Source organism: Lutjanus erythropterus, chromosome 17, assembly GCF_056507025.1.
Source record: "Lutjanus erythropterus isolate fLutEry1 chromosome 17, fLutEry1.hap2, whole genome shotgun sequence".
Taxonomy (NCBI): Eukaryota; Metazoa; Chordata; class Actinopteri; order Lutjaniformes; family Lutjanidae; genus Lutjanus; species Lutjanus erythropterus.
Window position 1 is genome coordinate 1709882 of NC_139333.1, and position 16692 is coordinate 1726573.

Genomic DNA, 16692 nt, shown 5'->3' on the forward strand with positions numbered 1-16692 from the left:
TTTGAAAGACTCTAAATAAAGTTTATTATTATTTAGTTGGTTGCAATCTACACCCTCACCACTAGATGCCACTAAATCCCACCTACGATCATTTACTAACCCTAACCAAGTAGTTTTTGTGCTTAGACCTAACCAAACTGTGACTGTTTTACAGTGTAGACCATGTGTCATGTCACATTAAGTAAAGGTTAGGTAGTATATGTTGTTTTGGGGGTAACTGATAATTGTCCTATGCTGTCATGTTAGTATGAGGATGAACTGGACATATGAAGCAGACTTATTTTAACCCAAACCACTGTAGGCTTTTCCTAAACCAACCAAACTGCTGCAGTGTCACAACATTAACCATGTGTTTAACATCACGCGACTTCTGTAAAGTACGTCAGATTTGGGAGTCACTGGTAACTGACCTTCTTTATTGTTTTGGTATGAGGACATGTTGCCCCAGCTCATGCTAAAGCTGTGCAAATAAGTTCTCGGAGTGGCAGTAGATTAGTGCAAGTCGAATCCAAACATGACCAGAATTATTTTTCAAGCAAAATGTCAACAAACTAAAAAAAAAATCACCAGATTTGTAATGTTTCATGAGCACAGAAAGAAAACACATATTTTCATCTATCTTCTAAAAACTGACAGGATACTACAGGAACGGTTGCTTGGGTTTCTGGGTAATTCTGTCAATATCATGAAAGAAACATACAGTTGTATCAAAGGTCTGCATCAGTAAAAATCTCATTGTTGGCACTGAACAACAGCGCCGTCTGAAACGTCCTCCTCTGTGATTACATGCTGTATATGAGCTTATTGAACATGAGGAAGCAAGAAAGATCGCTAACGAGCTCAGCATTGTTACCATGAGGGATGTCAGAGACATAAACTGATGTTTTTTAATAAAACAGAACTACTCATGCTCCAAGGGACTCATCAGCTGCGGCTGAAAAGCATCTTTCACCAATTAGACTGTGAGAATGAGACTACAGGTTGTTGGGTGTAATTTAGATGCACGTCAGGGTTTTTAGGCTGAATGACTTTCTTGTTTCATGTTTCACCGGCGGCGTTTCATGTTTGATTTATCTTCCGGCAAGAGAGGAGTCGTTTATTCTTTCATTTAATGTTGGTATAAATCTAATCATGCTAATGTTCTCCTCCACATGATCCGCTCCATCTTCAAAGGTTTTATTCACCATCTGAAGCTATATTAGATCAGACAGATTCAATATAGTTCTCTTCTGTTTAAATGCTACAGAACGGATGAAGGCAATTAGCAATCAAGCTAACAATCTCTCACCCTCAAGCTGCTAATCAGTTCAAAAGCCAAATAAAACAAAATTAGCATTAGGAAACTTTGGTTTACAGGTGAACTCTTTGATCAGCTATTCCATGTTAATTTCAAACTAAGGTAGCCTCATTGAAGACTTATTTGTTTAGACACCAAAAACTAAATATAATTATATATTTTTTCCATACAGGCTAAGATTTGTACAATCATCGAGTTATCACATCAAATAACTCAGGTGGATCAGGAAACCTCCTCTAAGAAGACAACAGAAGAGATCATGTATGTGTCGTCAGTGTGTGACCATTGGAGAAGACCATGGCGTGATCAACCTTTGCTCTACCGGACCACAATCATCCTCTGGTTAATGTTGTGCAATGGGCAGTTTAAGGCACCAAAACCAACACATCTTCACATGTAAATGACAGAATAGGTTGATTGCCAATGATCAGTGGAGAGTACCAGTGACTGACGTACGGGACCTTACGTTGCAACTCAAAGCAACGCAACACTAGTGACCTAAAACTTTTAATAAATCAATGTTAACTTTTGGCTTCACAAGGACTCAAAACCCGGGTCTCCTGGGGGAACATCCAGGGTTTGTTTGACCCACACATCAACTACAACAACGTCCTTATGTGGACTCTACATACTACGTTATCTAAATTCCTCCTTTTTTCCTGCCACTAGAGATCACCACCTAACAATAAATGTAAATAATATATTAAATAAGGTCGTAATAACCTGCCTGTACAGATGCCCATTTTTCTGGTGAGGACAGCTGACCACAATCACTTGGTTAAGTTTAGAAAAAGATTGCAGTTCAGGGTGAAATAAGTATGTTAGGGATGTAAGAAATCTTATGTAAGTTAACTTGCCAATGTGAATTTAAATTATGGCGACCATACGCTAGAGGAGTTTGTAAAGACTTCTAAAAGACTCCAATCTGAGACCTTCTCACATCTAAAGACAATCTGTCAGAAGTCACAGAGTTTTAAGTCACAGACAGTTTGCAAAAATTTGGGATCTAGTCTGTCACTATTTGCAAGACTACAACTTGATTATTTTGGTCTTGTAGTTTTTGATAAGATATATGTATATTTATTTCCCAATAAAGTGATTATGAATTTTCATGTCCCTATGATAATGTGTTGTTTGGCTTTTTTTTTCTTGCATATTTTCTCCCAAAATAAATCAATACTGTATCAGAAATTTGATCCAGTTTTCCAGTCATGAATTTGACTCCAATATTGATCATTCGTCTGCGACAGTGAGACTGAGGACTTTGGTTTTACACAGGACACAAACAGCAGTTCTCGCTCTTAATACTATGTCAGACTTCCTGCTTTGGTCCTCTCATAATTGCTACGGCCACTAGAGGTTGCTGCTTAACAAACAGTGTTAATACGGATCATAATAAGCTGCTTGCCCAGATTTTTCTGTGAGGATGGTCTGGAATGAGCACTGAAGAGTTTTATCTATGTTGTGGTCTGTTCTTCTCCTGAATGCACCATGAGACTAAAGGGACGCTGTGTTGGTTTGTTGGCAAAAGGCCTCAGTACTGTACCTTCTGGATGGTCTCCAGCATGGACCAGCCTCCGTTCCACGGCTTGGTGGACTTCCTGATGCAGTTGAGGCTCGCCATACTGTGCCACTTCCTGTCCTCCAGCTTCCTGTAGAAGGCATTGGCCAGCATCAGCACGCTGTCGTACAGGTAGAGGTTAGACACCTGGAGACAGGAGGAGAGAAAAGAGGAAAAGAAATAGAAATGTCAGCAGGACAGTTTCTATCTCGACAAGTCCGTCCTTGTCCATTGTGACAGAAAACAGAGGACGACGTCTTGTTATCTCAGACAAGAGTCAGGGGACGTCATACCGTCCCTTAACAATGACAACACATTCCATGTTATGAACAAAGGCCAACATCCTCCATTGTTATTACAGCCGCGGCAGACTGTCAGCCCACTGCTGGACACTGAATTAGTGCCACTGTTGGTCAGACTGGTCAGTGGCCCTATGCTTCACTCTCGGTATCCCTCTGGCATCATTTCTGCAGGCGCCCGTCTAACATCATGACGGCTGTCAGAGTCAGGCAATGTAGTGTAAAGAGCGATTAAGTCCACATATGGAGGAGGTGGCGTGGGCAGATGGGTCAAACTAAGACAGGACTTTCACCCAGGAGAACGGGACTCATGTCCAGTGTAAAAACCAACAGTCAACGTTGACTTTTTAACTTGTATAATGTACCTGAACAATAAATCGGTCAGTTTCAACCCTTTGTATAAATGTAAATGACACAAAAGGTAAAGTGAATGTGTGAATGTTTTTTTTTTTTTTAACCTATTTCAGCGGAAATTGCAGCTGTTACTTTTGCACATCTGGAGATGCATCTTGGTTGCTTAGCAACTATCATTGTCTGTCTTGATAAAACCAGTGGTCTCGTTTTCCAATTTCCCAACATAGAAATACAAATAATTAATTTAATAAAGTAGGGGAGACCAGGGACAGTTATAACACTTTTTGTCTCAACACCTATAACTCAATGGATTTTTTTTGTTAAAACTCCCAAATGTTGAAACAAAGTAATCTTACTTATTACAAATAGAAATGTTTCCATTATTTTTTTTTTGGTTTTACTTTTGTACCTGTTTCCAGCCTTTTCCCATGGGCTGTGACTGTTTTTTTTTTTTATGATTGTTCTCGATGGACATTTGTTATTATTAATGTTAAAGTAACATGTTTATAATCTTATAAAATACATTTAACTGTTTCTCACATGGAGTAATTCAAGATTAATCTAAAAATGTAATCAGATCACTGATGGTTATTATCCTACAGGAAAATACTGCTGTGAATATATATAATAATTACAGTTTACTGCACACTATGGCTGCATATTCATACATTTCACAAAATGCCCATTTTCATTTTTAAAAATATAAACTGACAGGATAAATTAACTTTTAACTTTTATCATGAGAGATAATCGAGTTCCTGTCGTGTTAATATACATGACAGGATATTTGAGCACCGCTGGATATAAATCAAACTGTTATTTTAAGTACACTCTGAGGTAAATCTCACAAAGGAAAAGCAACTTGTTTTCTGATTATTTAATGACTGTATTTTATTTTCTAAGGTTTTCTTGAAGCTTTCTCACCTTCACCTGCAATTTATTTCAATAGCACTCAACAAGACTCAAGTAACACTTACAATAGTCAGTAAACACACACACACACACACACACACACACACACACACACACACACACACACACACACACACACACACACACACAGGCCACATGTGAGACACAGCTGGGTGCTGCATGAACTGCTAGCTTGAAGCTAACACACACACACACACACACACACACACACACACACACACACACACACACACACACTCACGCACAAACACTGGATGGTGTTGAGATGACAGTCAGCTAGTAGCCAGTCTGTCCACATGTGATCATGTTGTCTCTCACCCTCTCCTCTGCCCTGCAGAGAGAAGAGGAAACACACTGTGACAAATCACTCACTCACTCACTCACTCACACACACACACACACACACACACACACACACACACACACACACACACACACACACACACACACACACACACACACACACACGCCAAAACAGGGAGCAGAGACCAAATGCAGGGTGACAAATGAGCATCACTCTGTCCAGATGAGTACAGCTGACTGACAAGTCCATACAACATGCTGCCTGAGGCCATGACACACACACACACACACACACACACACACACACACACACACACACACACACACACACACACACACACACACACACGCCTTTCATGCCTTTATGCTTTTTTCTCTGCTCCTCTTTTGTCATAAAAAAGCTGAATCTGAAGAGAACAAACCCTTCTGACAGACACAAGGGAAGAAAAAAGAAAAGCAAAGCAGAAATCTATAAGATTCTTGTTTTTCTGAAAGGTACAGTCTGTGATCCAAATGTAAATAAAACAGCAGTGCCAAGACCACAGTGCAAAACACAAAACTGGGCTTATCACAACCTTTTATTGTGTACAATAATACTGTTCCAGATTTGAAAAGTAATATCACACATTTCACTGCTCTGATTGGTTGTCGGTCCATCCAATTGTGTCCACTCAGCAGTCATGGCTATGTTGCGTTACGTCTGCAACACACCTGCACCACGTCTGCACCACGTCTGCACCACATCTGCACCACATCTGCACCACGTCTGCTGCACAGAGCAGATCGAGCAGGCAGGAAGTCTGACACAGGAAGAGAATCTGGTTGATTTTCAGAATAAAAGACCCCATGCAGACCCATAAAAATAAATAAGAAGAAACTATTTAATTATGTTTTCTACTTACCAATGGTAGAAACACAAAAAGCAATGAAGGATGACCAAATCAACAAAATCTGAGCAAGTCAACATAATCAGGAGGGAAACTTGCTCTGCTGCTGAAACATTTCTAAAACGTTGCAGACGTGATGAAGTCGGATCATAACTGCGGTGCAGACGCGCTGTGCCGAGTTCAATCAACACCTCAGGCTCATGAAACTCAAATCAAACCTACGCTTTGATTCCACTGGGCTGATCCATCTTCCATACGGCTGCATGTCCCACCAGCAGCGTGTCAGAAGTGGAGCGTTTTGCCCATCTAAATATGTTAACTTGTGCAGATTGTGTTGATTTTGTCATTTTTCCTAATTTGATTTTGTTTCTACCCCGACTAAGTCAGTTACGTAGTTAAATATTTTTTTGTCTATTTTTACAATTGGGAATTGCAGTCTTTACTTTGAAAATTGACCTGATTCTCCTTGTCATTCCTGTGTCTGACTTCCTGTCCAGCTCAATCTGCTCTCAGCAACCAGTTGATCACTTCAGGTGTTTTTTTTCAGTGAGGACATCCTGAGTAACATGTTGCTTCTTTGAAAAAGCACTCACCTTGGCTCTACTTAAGTGAAGTTCGGCAGACTTGCTTCACCTCTAACCTTTTTTCTTTAGTCAAAATCAATTCTGACTTCCTTTAAGTCTCTGTCACAAAATCCAAAGACAGTCATCTAAAGACAGACTGAGCAGGTGGAAGTCTGGATCCACGTGGACCCGACAAAACAAATTCATAAACCCCAAATGTCATTTTAGATGGGAAGCAGCCACAAACTACCCCGATGACGTGCATTTTCTAACATTTTAATCAGCTGAAATCAGCTGGACACTCGTCCTTACAATGCTCCTGACAACCCGCTGACAGCGTTTGATGTCTGGACACCTTTTCAGCGAGGGAAACAACATCAGAGAAGAAACGTTGAACCTTCTTTTTAATTAATTATTGAGTTGATCCTCTCCTTTACCTCGAGGTGTCAGGTGAGGACAGAGAGGGTGAACAGATGTCAGAGAATGAGAGAAAAGGTGCCGTTTGTGGAGAGAGAAAGAGGGATGGAAAGAAAGAAAGAAAGAAAGAAAGAAAGAAAGAAAGAAAGTGGCAAAAAAAAGACAAACAGAGGGAAGCATTAGAGAAATAAAGAGGAAAGAAAGAGAGGAAGAGGAGAAGAAACAGACAGGAGACGAGTGTGTGTGTGTGTGTGTGTGTGTGTGTGTGTGTGTGTGTGTGTGTGTGTGATTTTGGGGTTGTCCCTGTGGGTTCTCCCGGTTCTGCTGTCAGACATCTTCAGAGAAACTACACTCATCTCCACAAATGTCAAAACAAGACGCAATATTTGTCAATGTGAATTACAGTAATAGTTCTGTTTGCTGTCGTTAAATGTCAACCTCACATCACTGTGATATTTCCTAACTGGAAATAATAGTCCAGTTAAAGGTGTGTGTATGTGTGTGTGTGTGTGTGTGTAGAGGACAGACAAATGCTCTTGTGCTTCTTCATGTCTGTTTTTGTACCTCTGAGAGTTTTTGTTCTGTTCCCTCTGGACGGAAACTGACACTGAAGATTAAATATGAACAAATTTACTGAATATTAGCAGCATTTGCTCTGCGGGAACCAGCGTCTAAATCAATCAGGGGACATTTTTTACCCCCAGGAAAGTCCCTGCTCAGAGGGAGGTACTTTCCAAAAGAACCAGACCAGCAGTTTGCAAAACAGTCACAAAATGTAATCTACAGAATCATACATGGACAAAAGAAAAGGGCAGGAACTTCCCAGACAACTTTCAAGTTTTCTTGTTGTCAAGCCAAAATCGCTGCAGGCAGATAACTGGCTATGTGACAGTTTTGTAATTTTCAGGTTAATGTTTCTACATATTAATCCTGACCTCTTATTTGACTTTTGACCATATTTGGAAGTTCCTGTATTCTGCCTTTTGTTGAGCGAACCAAAAAAGCAAAACTTAATTTTAGCAATATAATCACAGATATGATCAAATCCTCAGTCTGATAATGACATAAAATGAAATTACACCTTTATGGCACCATCATAATTTATTTACAACATTTATTTATTCATTATATTACAGTATCTGGCAATAATCTTCCCACTAATCAATCAGTTGTTTGGTCCATAAAATGTTAGAAAAAAGTTGATAAAAATCCAAGGTGATGTCCTCAAATATTAAATATTATTTTCTGATAAAATACGATGCTTAATTTGATTTAATTTCACACCTGGGATCACAGTCTGAGGTGAGTCTGAGAGTTATGACTGTGCTGTTATTTTAATATTTATACTGTTGTTATATACTATAATGCACATATTTCTTCATTTTCTTGCAGATATTTTACATGTTAGAATACAGTAACTGAGGTTACAGTGGTTTGCTGTGGTTTCTCTTGTTTTTCTCTTGTTTTGTCTCTTGTTTGCAGTTTAATTTCAACCCCCTATACAAGAGACTTCCTGCAAATCAGGGTGGCCTTCGTGTGACATGATAAATAAACCTGAGGTACAAATCTCTGAGCTACTTTGAGACAAATGAACTGTCGACTGTATGATCAGAGCCAATATGGTATCGGTTTCATCTTTTCAAAGCACAGATGATGGGCTGTGATTGGCCATAAAAGGATTACATCTATATGTTGCTGGTGGGAACAACAAGCTAACAACAAGCGTCAGGATGTCATTTTGCTAAAAACGCGGAAGGACTCCCCTCTTATCCCCCCTTAAATTGCTGCGGGCACAAATATCATGTAAAAACATTAGTTATTTTTCCTAGTCTGTGCAGGTCTTTACAGGGCGGTGGAAACGTAGACATCAACAGGCTGAAAGAAACTTTTAATTCCTTGAAAAGTAGTTCCTGGGATGAGAAGTTTGTGGGTGGAAATGCAGCTATAGCCACAAAATCAGGAGCAGTACAGTGCCTTAACAACTTAAACTGTGGAAGAAAACCTAAAACCACACTGTTAGGGATGCAACTGAACAAACCTGAGAAAACTTTACTGTCTAAGACTTGTTGTGTCCTCATTTAATTTTACTTGAACAGCGAGATCAGTTCTGGCCGCCTTGCAGCTCTCGGTGTACTCTGCATGTGTACAGAACCGGTGTTGGTGGGTGAATTTATGAATTTGCACAGAAATTTATGGATGTGTAGCAGTGATTTGTGCTGCAGGATGGCTCAGTGGTTCACACTGGTAAGACTGGGGCCTTGTGTTTGCTGTATTACAACCCAGAAACAGGAAGATCAGCGGAAAGATTTGAACCACAGATAGAACAAGTCTGGACCTGCACACAGCTCAGGTTGGGCAGCAGAATAAAGCTAAATGAGGTGAAATCTTCCCCTCAAATTAGTCATTCTGTTCCCACGTGACTAATTTGGCCAGTCGTTGGCTTTTTCCCCTCAATTTAATCATTTGTACTGTCTAATTACTTAATTTGTCCCTTCAAATTAATATTTTGTGTCTTTGAATTACTAAATTGTGCCCTCAAACTACTTAATTCATTCCCTGAAGCGCTCATGCTCTCCCTCCCTGCTCCCTCACACACACTCTCATTATGAAGCACTTTAATCTGGGGTTGAGACATGTGAATATTCATGTTTGGCTGTTAAACTCTACTTTGTGTTATTTTTGTCATTCTTTGGTGAAGGACTGTCTGTCCTCCAGAAGTTGAGACAATGAAGCGCAGATGATTTTAGAGACTGATTCAGTGATTCAATGACACAGATTATTGAGAACAAATTAAGTACACTGACTGAGCTTCTTGTGGCAAACACTTAGAAAATGATCAAGACAAAAAAAATCAAATTTTTTCATCTTTTTAGGGGACTTACAAAGACGATCCTGGCAAAACCATTTTTCACCTGTTCTTAAGCTGTAAACACGGCTGACAGTTGCCTGTCAGGGCTTCTGTAGGTTTCTCCAGGAAAAGACTGAAATATTTCATGGATGTGATCATTTTTAAATTATGGGAAATAAATCCTTTAGCCCTGTACAGTAAATCAATGCACAGCAAATAGTTCACATTCAGCAAGAGAACTGACCCTTTGCTAAGCCCCTCCTGCAAACAGCAGCTGTCCAATCATAGTTAACTAGGCGCCTCTCAAGCTTTGCATTTCTCTACATGTTCAGAAATACTCAGTGTTTCATGAGTCTGGGTGGTGGCGTCTTTTTTGTTGTCTTTCAAAAATGTAAAACACAAGAGCAAACTTTATCTTTATCCGGTCTGACTTAGCTGAGAACATTAGCATGTTAATATGCTAAATAATGCTACGTAACCTTTTGTGCGATACCACTGCATTTGCCAAAAGGAGGATGTTGGCTGATGTAGAATCAAAATGGACAAATAATGGTGCATCTCTGGCTCTCGCTCTCTTAGCTCAGAACTGTCTTATGGGCTTTTCTCACTCATTTAACTCTGGGCTAAGGGAGCTTAGCTAAGCTTGTTAGCTTAGGCTGAAAGAGCTTTCACACTGGCACTATCCTTGCACATTCCAAAGTGGACTAACCCTGATTTTAGCCTTGAGCTTGACAGGCATAGCAACAGTAACTAAGCAGGATGGAGCTTGGCGAAGGGTTAGCTGTTGATGAGCAGTGTGTCTACCTCCAGGTTCTGCAGGTATCCTTCCTGCGGGTCACACAGCAGAGACGAGATCCGGTGGTTGTGTCTCATGCAGCGGGTGCTGCTGTCCCTCCACAACGGGAAGATCTGCCGGATCACCGTCATGCGCCCCAGTGCACTGTGGGTGAGCTCCAGGATCTCTGTGTCGCTGATTTCCTGCAAGACAGAGAGAAGGAGACACCACTGACCTCGTTTGTCCTGTACTTCGTCTGCATATTAATCAGACGAGGAGGTTCACTGATTATTGTTTCCCCACAAGTCTGATCCTAATTTACTGACAGGCAGAAGCTGATCGGAGAAGTGCTGTGAGGTGAGTGTCAACAGGTAAGGAGTGTGTGTGTGTGTGTGTTTCACCCTGAGAATAATATTTATTTCCTATAGCACATTCATTAAGAGCAGTGATCGGGGAGTTTTCTACACAAAACAAATGACGGTGTCAGAGCAGAACAGACTGCAGGATTCATGGAGGCCATTAAAGACGCTTCCTTTATTGATGCACATGTTTAATTGCAGTGATGCTGAGAAACCCAATTATTTCCTGCGAGGTGTAATTATAGATAGCTTCAATCTAACTCTGAAAGCACAAAAATAATCTATGAATAATATTAGCTTTATTACGCTTTATAACACTGTCATAATTATAGTACATGACTTCAACAGGACTTGATTTGTTCGCTTTGGCATAATTGAAAACTCGACTTTGTTGCTTTTTTTTTTTGCTTTTTTTTTGTATTTAGGTTCCTGCCATCCAATTAAAAATGAACCAGGACTGGTAAACAAAAGTCACAAGGATTTGTGCCTCATTTATTTTAGTTTTGAAAACATGTCACTCTGTCAGGTTCAAGGATTTAAAGTCAAAACAAGTTTGATTCCAGGTTCTGTAATTGCAGCCAAAACATTAAGAATCTGTCTGCTGTGTTTGCTGAAATGTATTTTACTGCCTCGTGTTTATTCCACCCAGGAAATCATAAAGAAATATATCAGCATCAGTTCACTTACATCTATATATTACTGATATTATATTATTCTAACTGTATTTACATAGCACAATTCATGGAGAAAAAAGCAGCATAAAACAAAAAAGCAGAAACTGGAACCGAGGAAAAAAGCAGCGATAAATGCTCTGGTTATGTTTGATTTTAATTTCTCAGCTTTTAAGAGACATTTGGATCCTGGAGACGAGACAAATCTGTTGAGTTCATGTTTTCATTTGCTCTGGCAGATACGTGGTCCTCCACCAGCCCTGAAACCCAGTCAGGACAATCAACTGTTTCTCTAATATGGGACGGATTCTATACATGACACTGGTACAAAGTCGTACTTCACACATTTTGCTGATTGGTTGGAGGCCTGTCCCAGTTGCATCCAGACAGCAGGTCTGTCCAGCACAGCTTCTCTGTCTCCTGAAGCTCAGGTCTAACTGTCGAACTTTTCAGATGTTTTAGCGCACTCTTTAGTTGTAATACGAGAAACATCACAACCCGACGGCCGTCATTTTGTTTCCTGGTTGAAAACGAATCAATCATTGCTCTGTCATACATTTTGTTGCTCCGATCGTGTCCAGAGGCATTTTGGTCATCACCCCTTGGACATCAAAAATGATCTGAGAGGTTCCACACTAAGACGCCAGGCAAAAAGTCCTTAGACATTAAAGTCCTCAGAAAAGTGAAAATTTAAACACATAATTCTTTAATAATTTCTTTCTTGTGGGTACAAGTGAGTGAGAGACCATGAATGACTTCAGGGACAAACTGTCTCAAAGTGTGCACTGTGATGATTCATCATGTCAAGACCAAATATGAAAGAAATGCAAAAGACACAAAGTTCACGGATGCAGGCAGGAGGAAGTTGTTTCCTCGAGAGTGGACATTCGTAACAGGCAGACGTGGACACTTGGTGCAAACTAGTTGGTTTGGTTTCATCCCGAAGGTGTTGGACTGGATTCAGATCAGGATTCTGTGAGGCTTGTCCTCATCAAACTGGGAAAACTCTGTCTTTATGGAGCTGTTTTGCGCACTAAACTCAGTGTACAGCTCATATATTATATCTAAATAGGAAGAAACCTGTTTCAGTTGCACCTTTGCACACTTTTCAAAGAAAATCCTGGATTTCCAATAAGCTATTTGAGGTCTCTGAGAAATAAGACCACTTACAGATTAGATGAAACACTGACGACAGGCTGTTTTTATTTATTTTATAGTGTTCTACATAACAGCACAGTCTGTGGGTCTGAGACACAGCTGTGCTGCAGGGACTCAATGAGGGACACGGTAATGCTACAATCAATATTCAAACTATTTTCTGGCACTCCTCAACAACAAAATGGAGGCAGCAGAGGAGCTGAAATGGACGTGATATTGCAGGGGGATGTAATGACCCGCATTCAGGCGCAGCCAGACTTTGGAGCAATTGCGAGGTGAGCCGAGGATCATGGGAATCACTGAAAGAATCAGATAAGAGGTTTGGAGGGCAGTTATTTTCTGAGAAACACAGCGACGGGTGTAATCTAACTTCCAGGTAATGGTGTTTTTGGGGGGAAGATGGGATCCCGGCTGAGGACGCCTGGAGAGGACGTTGTGTACAATTTACTGCAGCTTATTCAGAAGCAATGAGGCCGCCGCTTAACACTTCACATAATGGAACACGTGCCACGTTGAGATGTTTATCATAAACGCCCCTTCAGACTTCGTTATACAACTGCTGTTAGACACTAAAAGTCGACTCTGTACCAGACCTGTGCCTCACTGCAAACCAGAAAACAAAGCTGTTTGAATAGATGGATTTAAAATGGAAGAACAACTTTATATTCTTCAATTTTTTATCAGTAATGGAATAAAAAATGTCAAGGTTGTCCTGAGGGTGGCGCCACATGAACGGCCATGATGTTTCCTACAACAGAAGGATTTATGCTCTGACAGTCTGGACTCATTCAGACTCAACTTTCATCAGTCTGAGCGAGACTTTGTCAAGCCCAGCTGTGCTAACCCGTTCTGGAGAAAGACGGTTGATTGTTGAGTCTCATTCCCGGCTGATGAAGTACTTTCATTTTGAATAAAGAGGAAGAAGAAGAAAACATATTTGTACTTTTCACAGACATGAGTCACAAAGTGCTTCACAGCTCACTGTGAACCATTTCTCTGAATTTCTAAAACTCAAAGATTTGAGTTTATCTAAAGAAGACACGTAAATCATCTCTACTAAAGATTCTTGGTTGGCAAAACTTTTTTAAAGTTTATTTCAAAAGTCAAAAAGTTTGAGTTCTTTGCTGACTGATGTGCTGATTACTTTCATATGTAGAACAACTGTTCAGTCTATAAAATGCAAAGAATGGTGGACAGTGTTAATCACAATTTCCTTGAGACTAATGGGCTTTTTCCACCAGCATTTTTGGCTGCGCCGAGTCAAACCGTGCCGTGCAAAATCACTTTTCCATTATCGCTCTCAGCGTGCCAAGCTGCACCCGAGATGGACCCATTCTGGAGTGGAGCCAAAGTGAGCGCAACCTGCCTTCAAGTGGGCTTCTTTGTTTAAAGCTCAAAGACTCTTCATTTGTTTATTCTCATGCTTAAGAAGTGAACGCTAGCAGATGCTCTGACTGAAAACTGTTTGATCGATCAATCATCAGGGTGGCTGGCAATTAATCTTTTCCTGATCAACTGTTCAATTAAGTAACAAACACTGGCAGCTCCTCTGCTTTGGTTCACTGTCAGGGTTTAGAGTGTGGGGGTGGAGTGGGTTCAGGGAAAGGAAACGTTTACAGTATGTTGCCTTTAAGTTTTTTTTTTTTTCAGTGTAAAATCAATCTTACATTCTCCAGCTGCTACACATCAACTTGAAAAAAAAAAATTTGGTGGTGGCCCGTCTTCTTGAGTCTCTGTAAGCTTGCTATGGATGCCAAATAAAAAAAAAAAGAAAAGTCATCAGCAAAAAGAATTTAATAGTTGTGGCTCCAGACAGATTTTTGTTTCCATTTTTTGTCCAAAAATGTCACATTTGATCATAAACACTGCAGACCCCTGACTCAGTATATGCAGTTAGATTAGTTTGGACAGATATAAACACAAAAAGAAACTGAAATATAATGAGATTATGCAAAGCAAAAGTGCTGCAGTTTGTAAAAACCTAATTTATGAGTAAATCAGGTGCAGCATTATTGAATCTAGTGCTCTTTTTCACAGTAATGAGACGAACTCACAGTTTGGAGTTCATTTATTATCAGCGTGATTATTTTTTCAAACAGATTTTTACCTGCTAATCCCCCGCTGGAAGAGCTCCCCTGCTCTTATTACCTGCAGTCTAACAAGTCATTAGCCTTTGGTTTGGTTCCTGTGCCGCTGATGGGGACAGATAAGAGGAGGACGGAGGAACAAAAAAAAAAAGACGAGTGGGACAGAGAAACGAGGCTCTGATGGATTTAGCTGTCGTTACAGACGGACGCTTTAACAGCTTCACCTGGAGTAGCTTAATGTAACCTGGAGTCGCTTTTGTTCACAAAGTGTCTGATTTGCATTTCAAAGAGAGGATCTGGTGTCATTAACAGTTAGAGTCCATTTTCATCTCATCCACTCCAACTGTTCTCCAACGGAGGCTTCACATAATTAGGTTTAGTTTATTAACATGAACCCTTTTTTAAAAATACAACCGTGAAACAAATGGACGTCCCAGCTAACAAAGAAAGAACTGTATGTATGACAAGTTTGCTTTTTTGAGGCGCAGTTTCCATTTTGCCAAATGCAAACCTTCCCTAATATTCCTTAAATCACTTTATCACTCTAAATCAATGTGATTAATCCTATCGTTGTCAATACCCCGCCTTCTTCTATTTAACCAGTGACTGTTTGTTAGTTCTCTATGTGTGTCCCTTGTCTCTTCTCGTCGTCTGTCCTCTCCAGCTCCACCCCTCTGATTGCTCCATTAGGTCCACCTGGTCTGAGTGGTGTGTTTAAAAGCTCTTGAGCCAGCAGCCGCACAAAGCAAAGGATTCTGGGAGTTAAACTGCTGTTGTTGCCTCTCAGCCTGGAACTTAATTATTGTTTTTCTTTTTGACTTTGTGCCTTTTTGTTAGTCTCAATTTACTTTGTTATTTGTACTTTCACACACAACACCTCCGGTCTGTACTGCTGTTTATCCATCAAGATAGTTGTTGATGTGAGTTGCAGAGTTTTTACAGTATGAAATGTCAGCTGTAGAGATGTCTGACTTCTCTCAGTATAATGGGACTAGATGGCACTCAGCTTGTGGTGCACAAATCACCAAATAAACTGGTGACTCTTTCCAAAAATTACAACGCAGTTTCTTTAAAAATAATTGTGAGCATGTAGGAACTACTCTCTTTCTGCAGTAAATTCAACCAGAACTACTTTGTTTTCTACTAATGTTTAATGTTTAATGTTTAAGAATTCTGTCAAACAAAACATATTTTTGGTTGCTAATAACACAATAACATCTGATTTTAGGTGATGAAAAGGAGAATTGATCATTTCATATATAAACATGTCATTTAGGTGCTGAAAATGCTTGAAAAGTGTTTGAATTTGACTTGACTTGTTAAGAACCTTGAAATTGTGATTTTAGTCAACATGTGCAAATCTGATTTTGAGAACCTCAGAACAGACAAAGTCTCGAGGACCCCCTGTGATTTCTGGCGGCCCCCTAAGGGGGGCCCGGACCCCAGGTTGGGGACCGATGTTTTAATCCATCATAAAACACACCTTCCAGATGTACTTAACATGTTTCAGATGGCACAAAATGACCCGCTTTCTAAATTTTCGAGTGTGAGCAGCTTCACTGTTGATCAAACCTGACAGCTGCTGCTTCACAGACTCGCTGTAACCACTAGGCTTCACTGCCGCCCACCCAGTGTCTCCCTGCCTCTCTCCCCCTCTGCTTAATTATCATCCTCATCTCTCCTCACCTCCCTCCCTCTCATTACTGTAACACTACCACTCTCTCCACCTCTGTTTGTTCTCCATTCTCTCCTCTGTTCTCTGCTCTCTCTCCTGGTCTGTTTAATTGGCGTCAGCGGTGTCGTCTGGTCGTGGCTGTTTGTGTCTCCGGCAGACAGAGGGTGAAGAGGACAGTCTCCTGCTGTTGACAACCTGCCTCACTTTGTACTAGACTGCCACCCAGCAGTACACACACTGCCGGTGTGCTGTAGCTGTCTGAGCAGAGCACCATGCTACACTGCTGGGAACAAGAAGGGCTCAGTTTGGACAAAAAAAGAGCAGATTTATGTCTTTTTTCTCTGAGACAGAGGCCTTTCTGCTACCAGAAACTACTCAAACAGTCCCTTGCAACATTTCAACCAATCCCTGTCAATTCTGCACCTTGCAATTTGCAATTTTGTCCAAACTCTGTAACCTTTCCACAAATTTGACCAATCATTGCTGCTTCCTGTGAATTCCACCA

The 16692-nt window shown here is 40.5% G+C and overlaps 1 protein-coding gene across 2 annotated transcripts in view; it reads right to left on the bottom strand.

Annotated features, from left to right (window-relative positions):
• Positions 1–16692, bottom strand: part of LOC146311513 (glutamate receptor ionotropic, delta-1-like) — a 679669-nt gene that overhangs the window by 94989 nt on the left and 567988 nt on the right. For both annotated transcript variants that reach the window (XM_084740789.1, XM_084740790.1), the window contains exons 6-7: positions 10267–10440; positions 2844–3005 (exon numbers count right to left, since the gene is read on the bottom strand). In XM_084740789.1, the coding sequence (XP_084596915.1) occupies positions 2844–3005; positions 10267–10440 (336 nt within the window). The remainder of the gene's footprint in view (positions 1–2843; positions 3006–10266; positions 10441–16692) is intronic.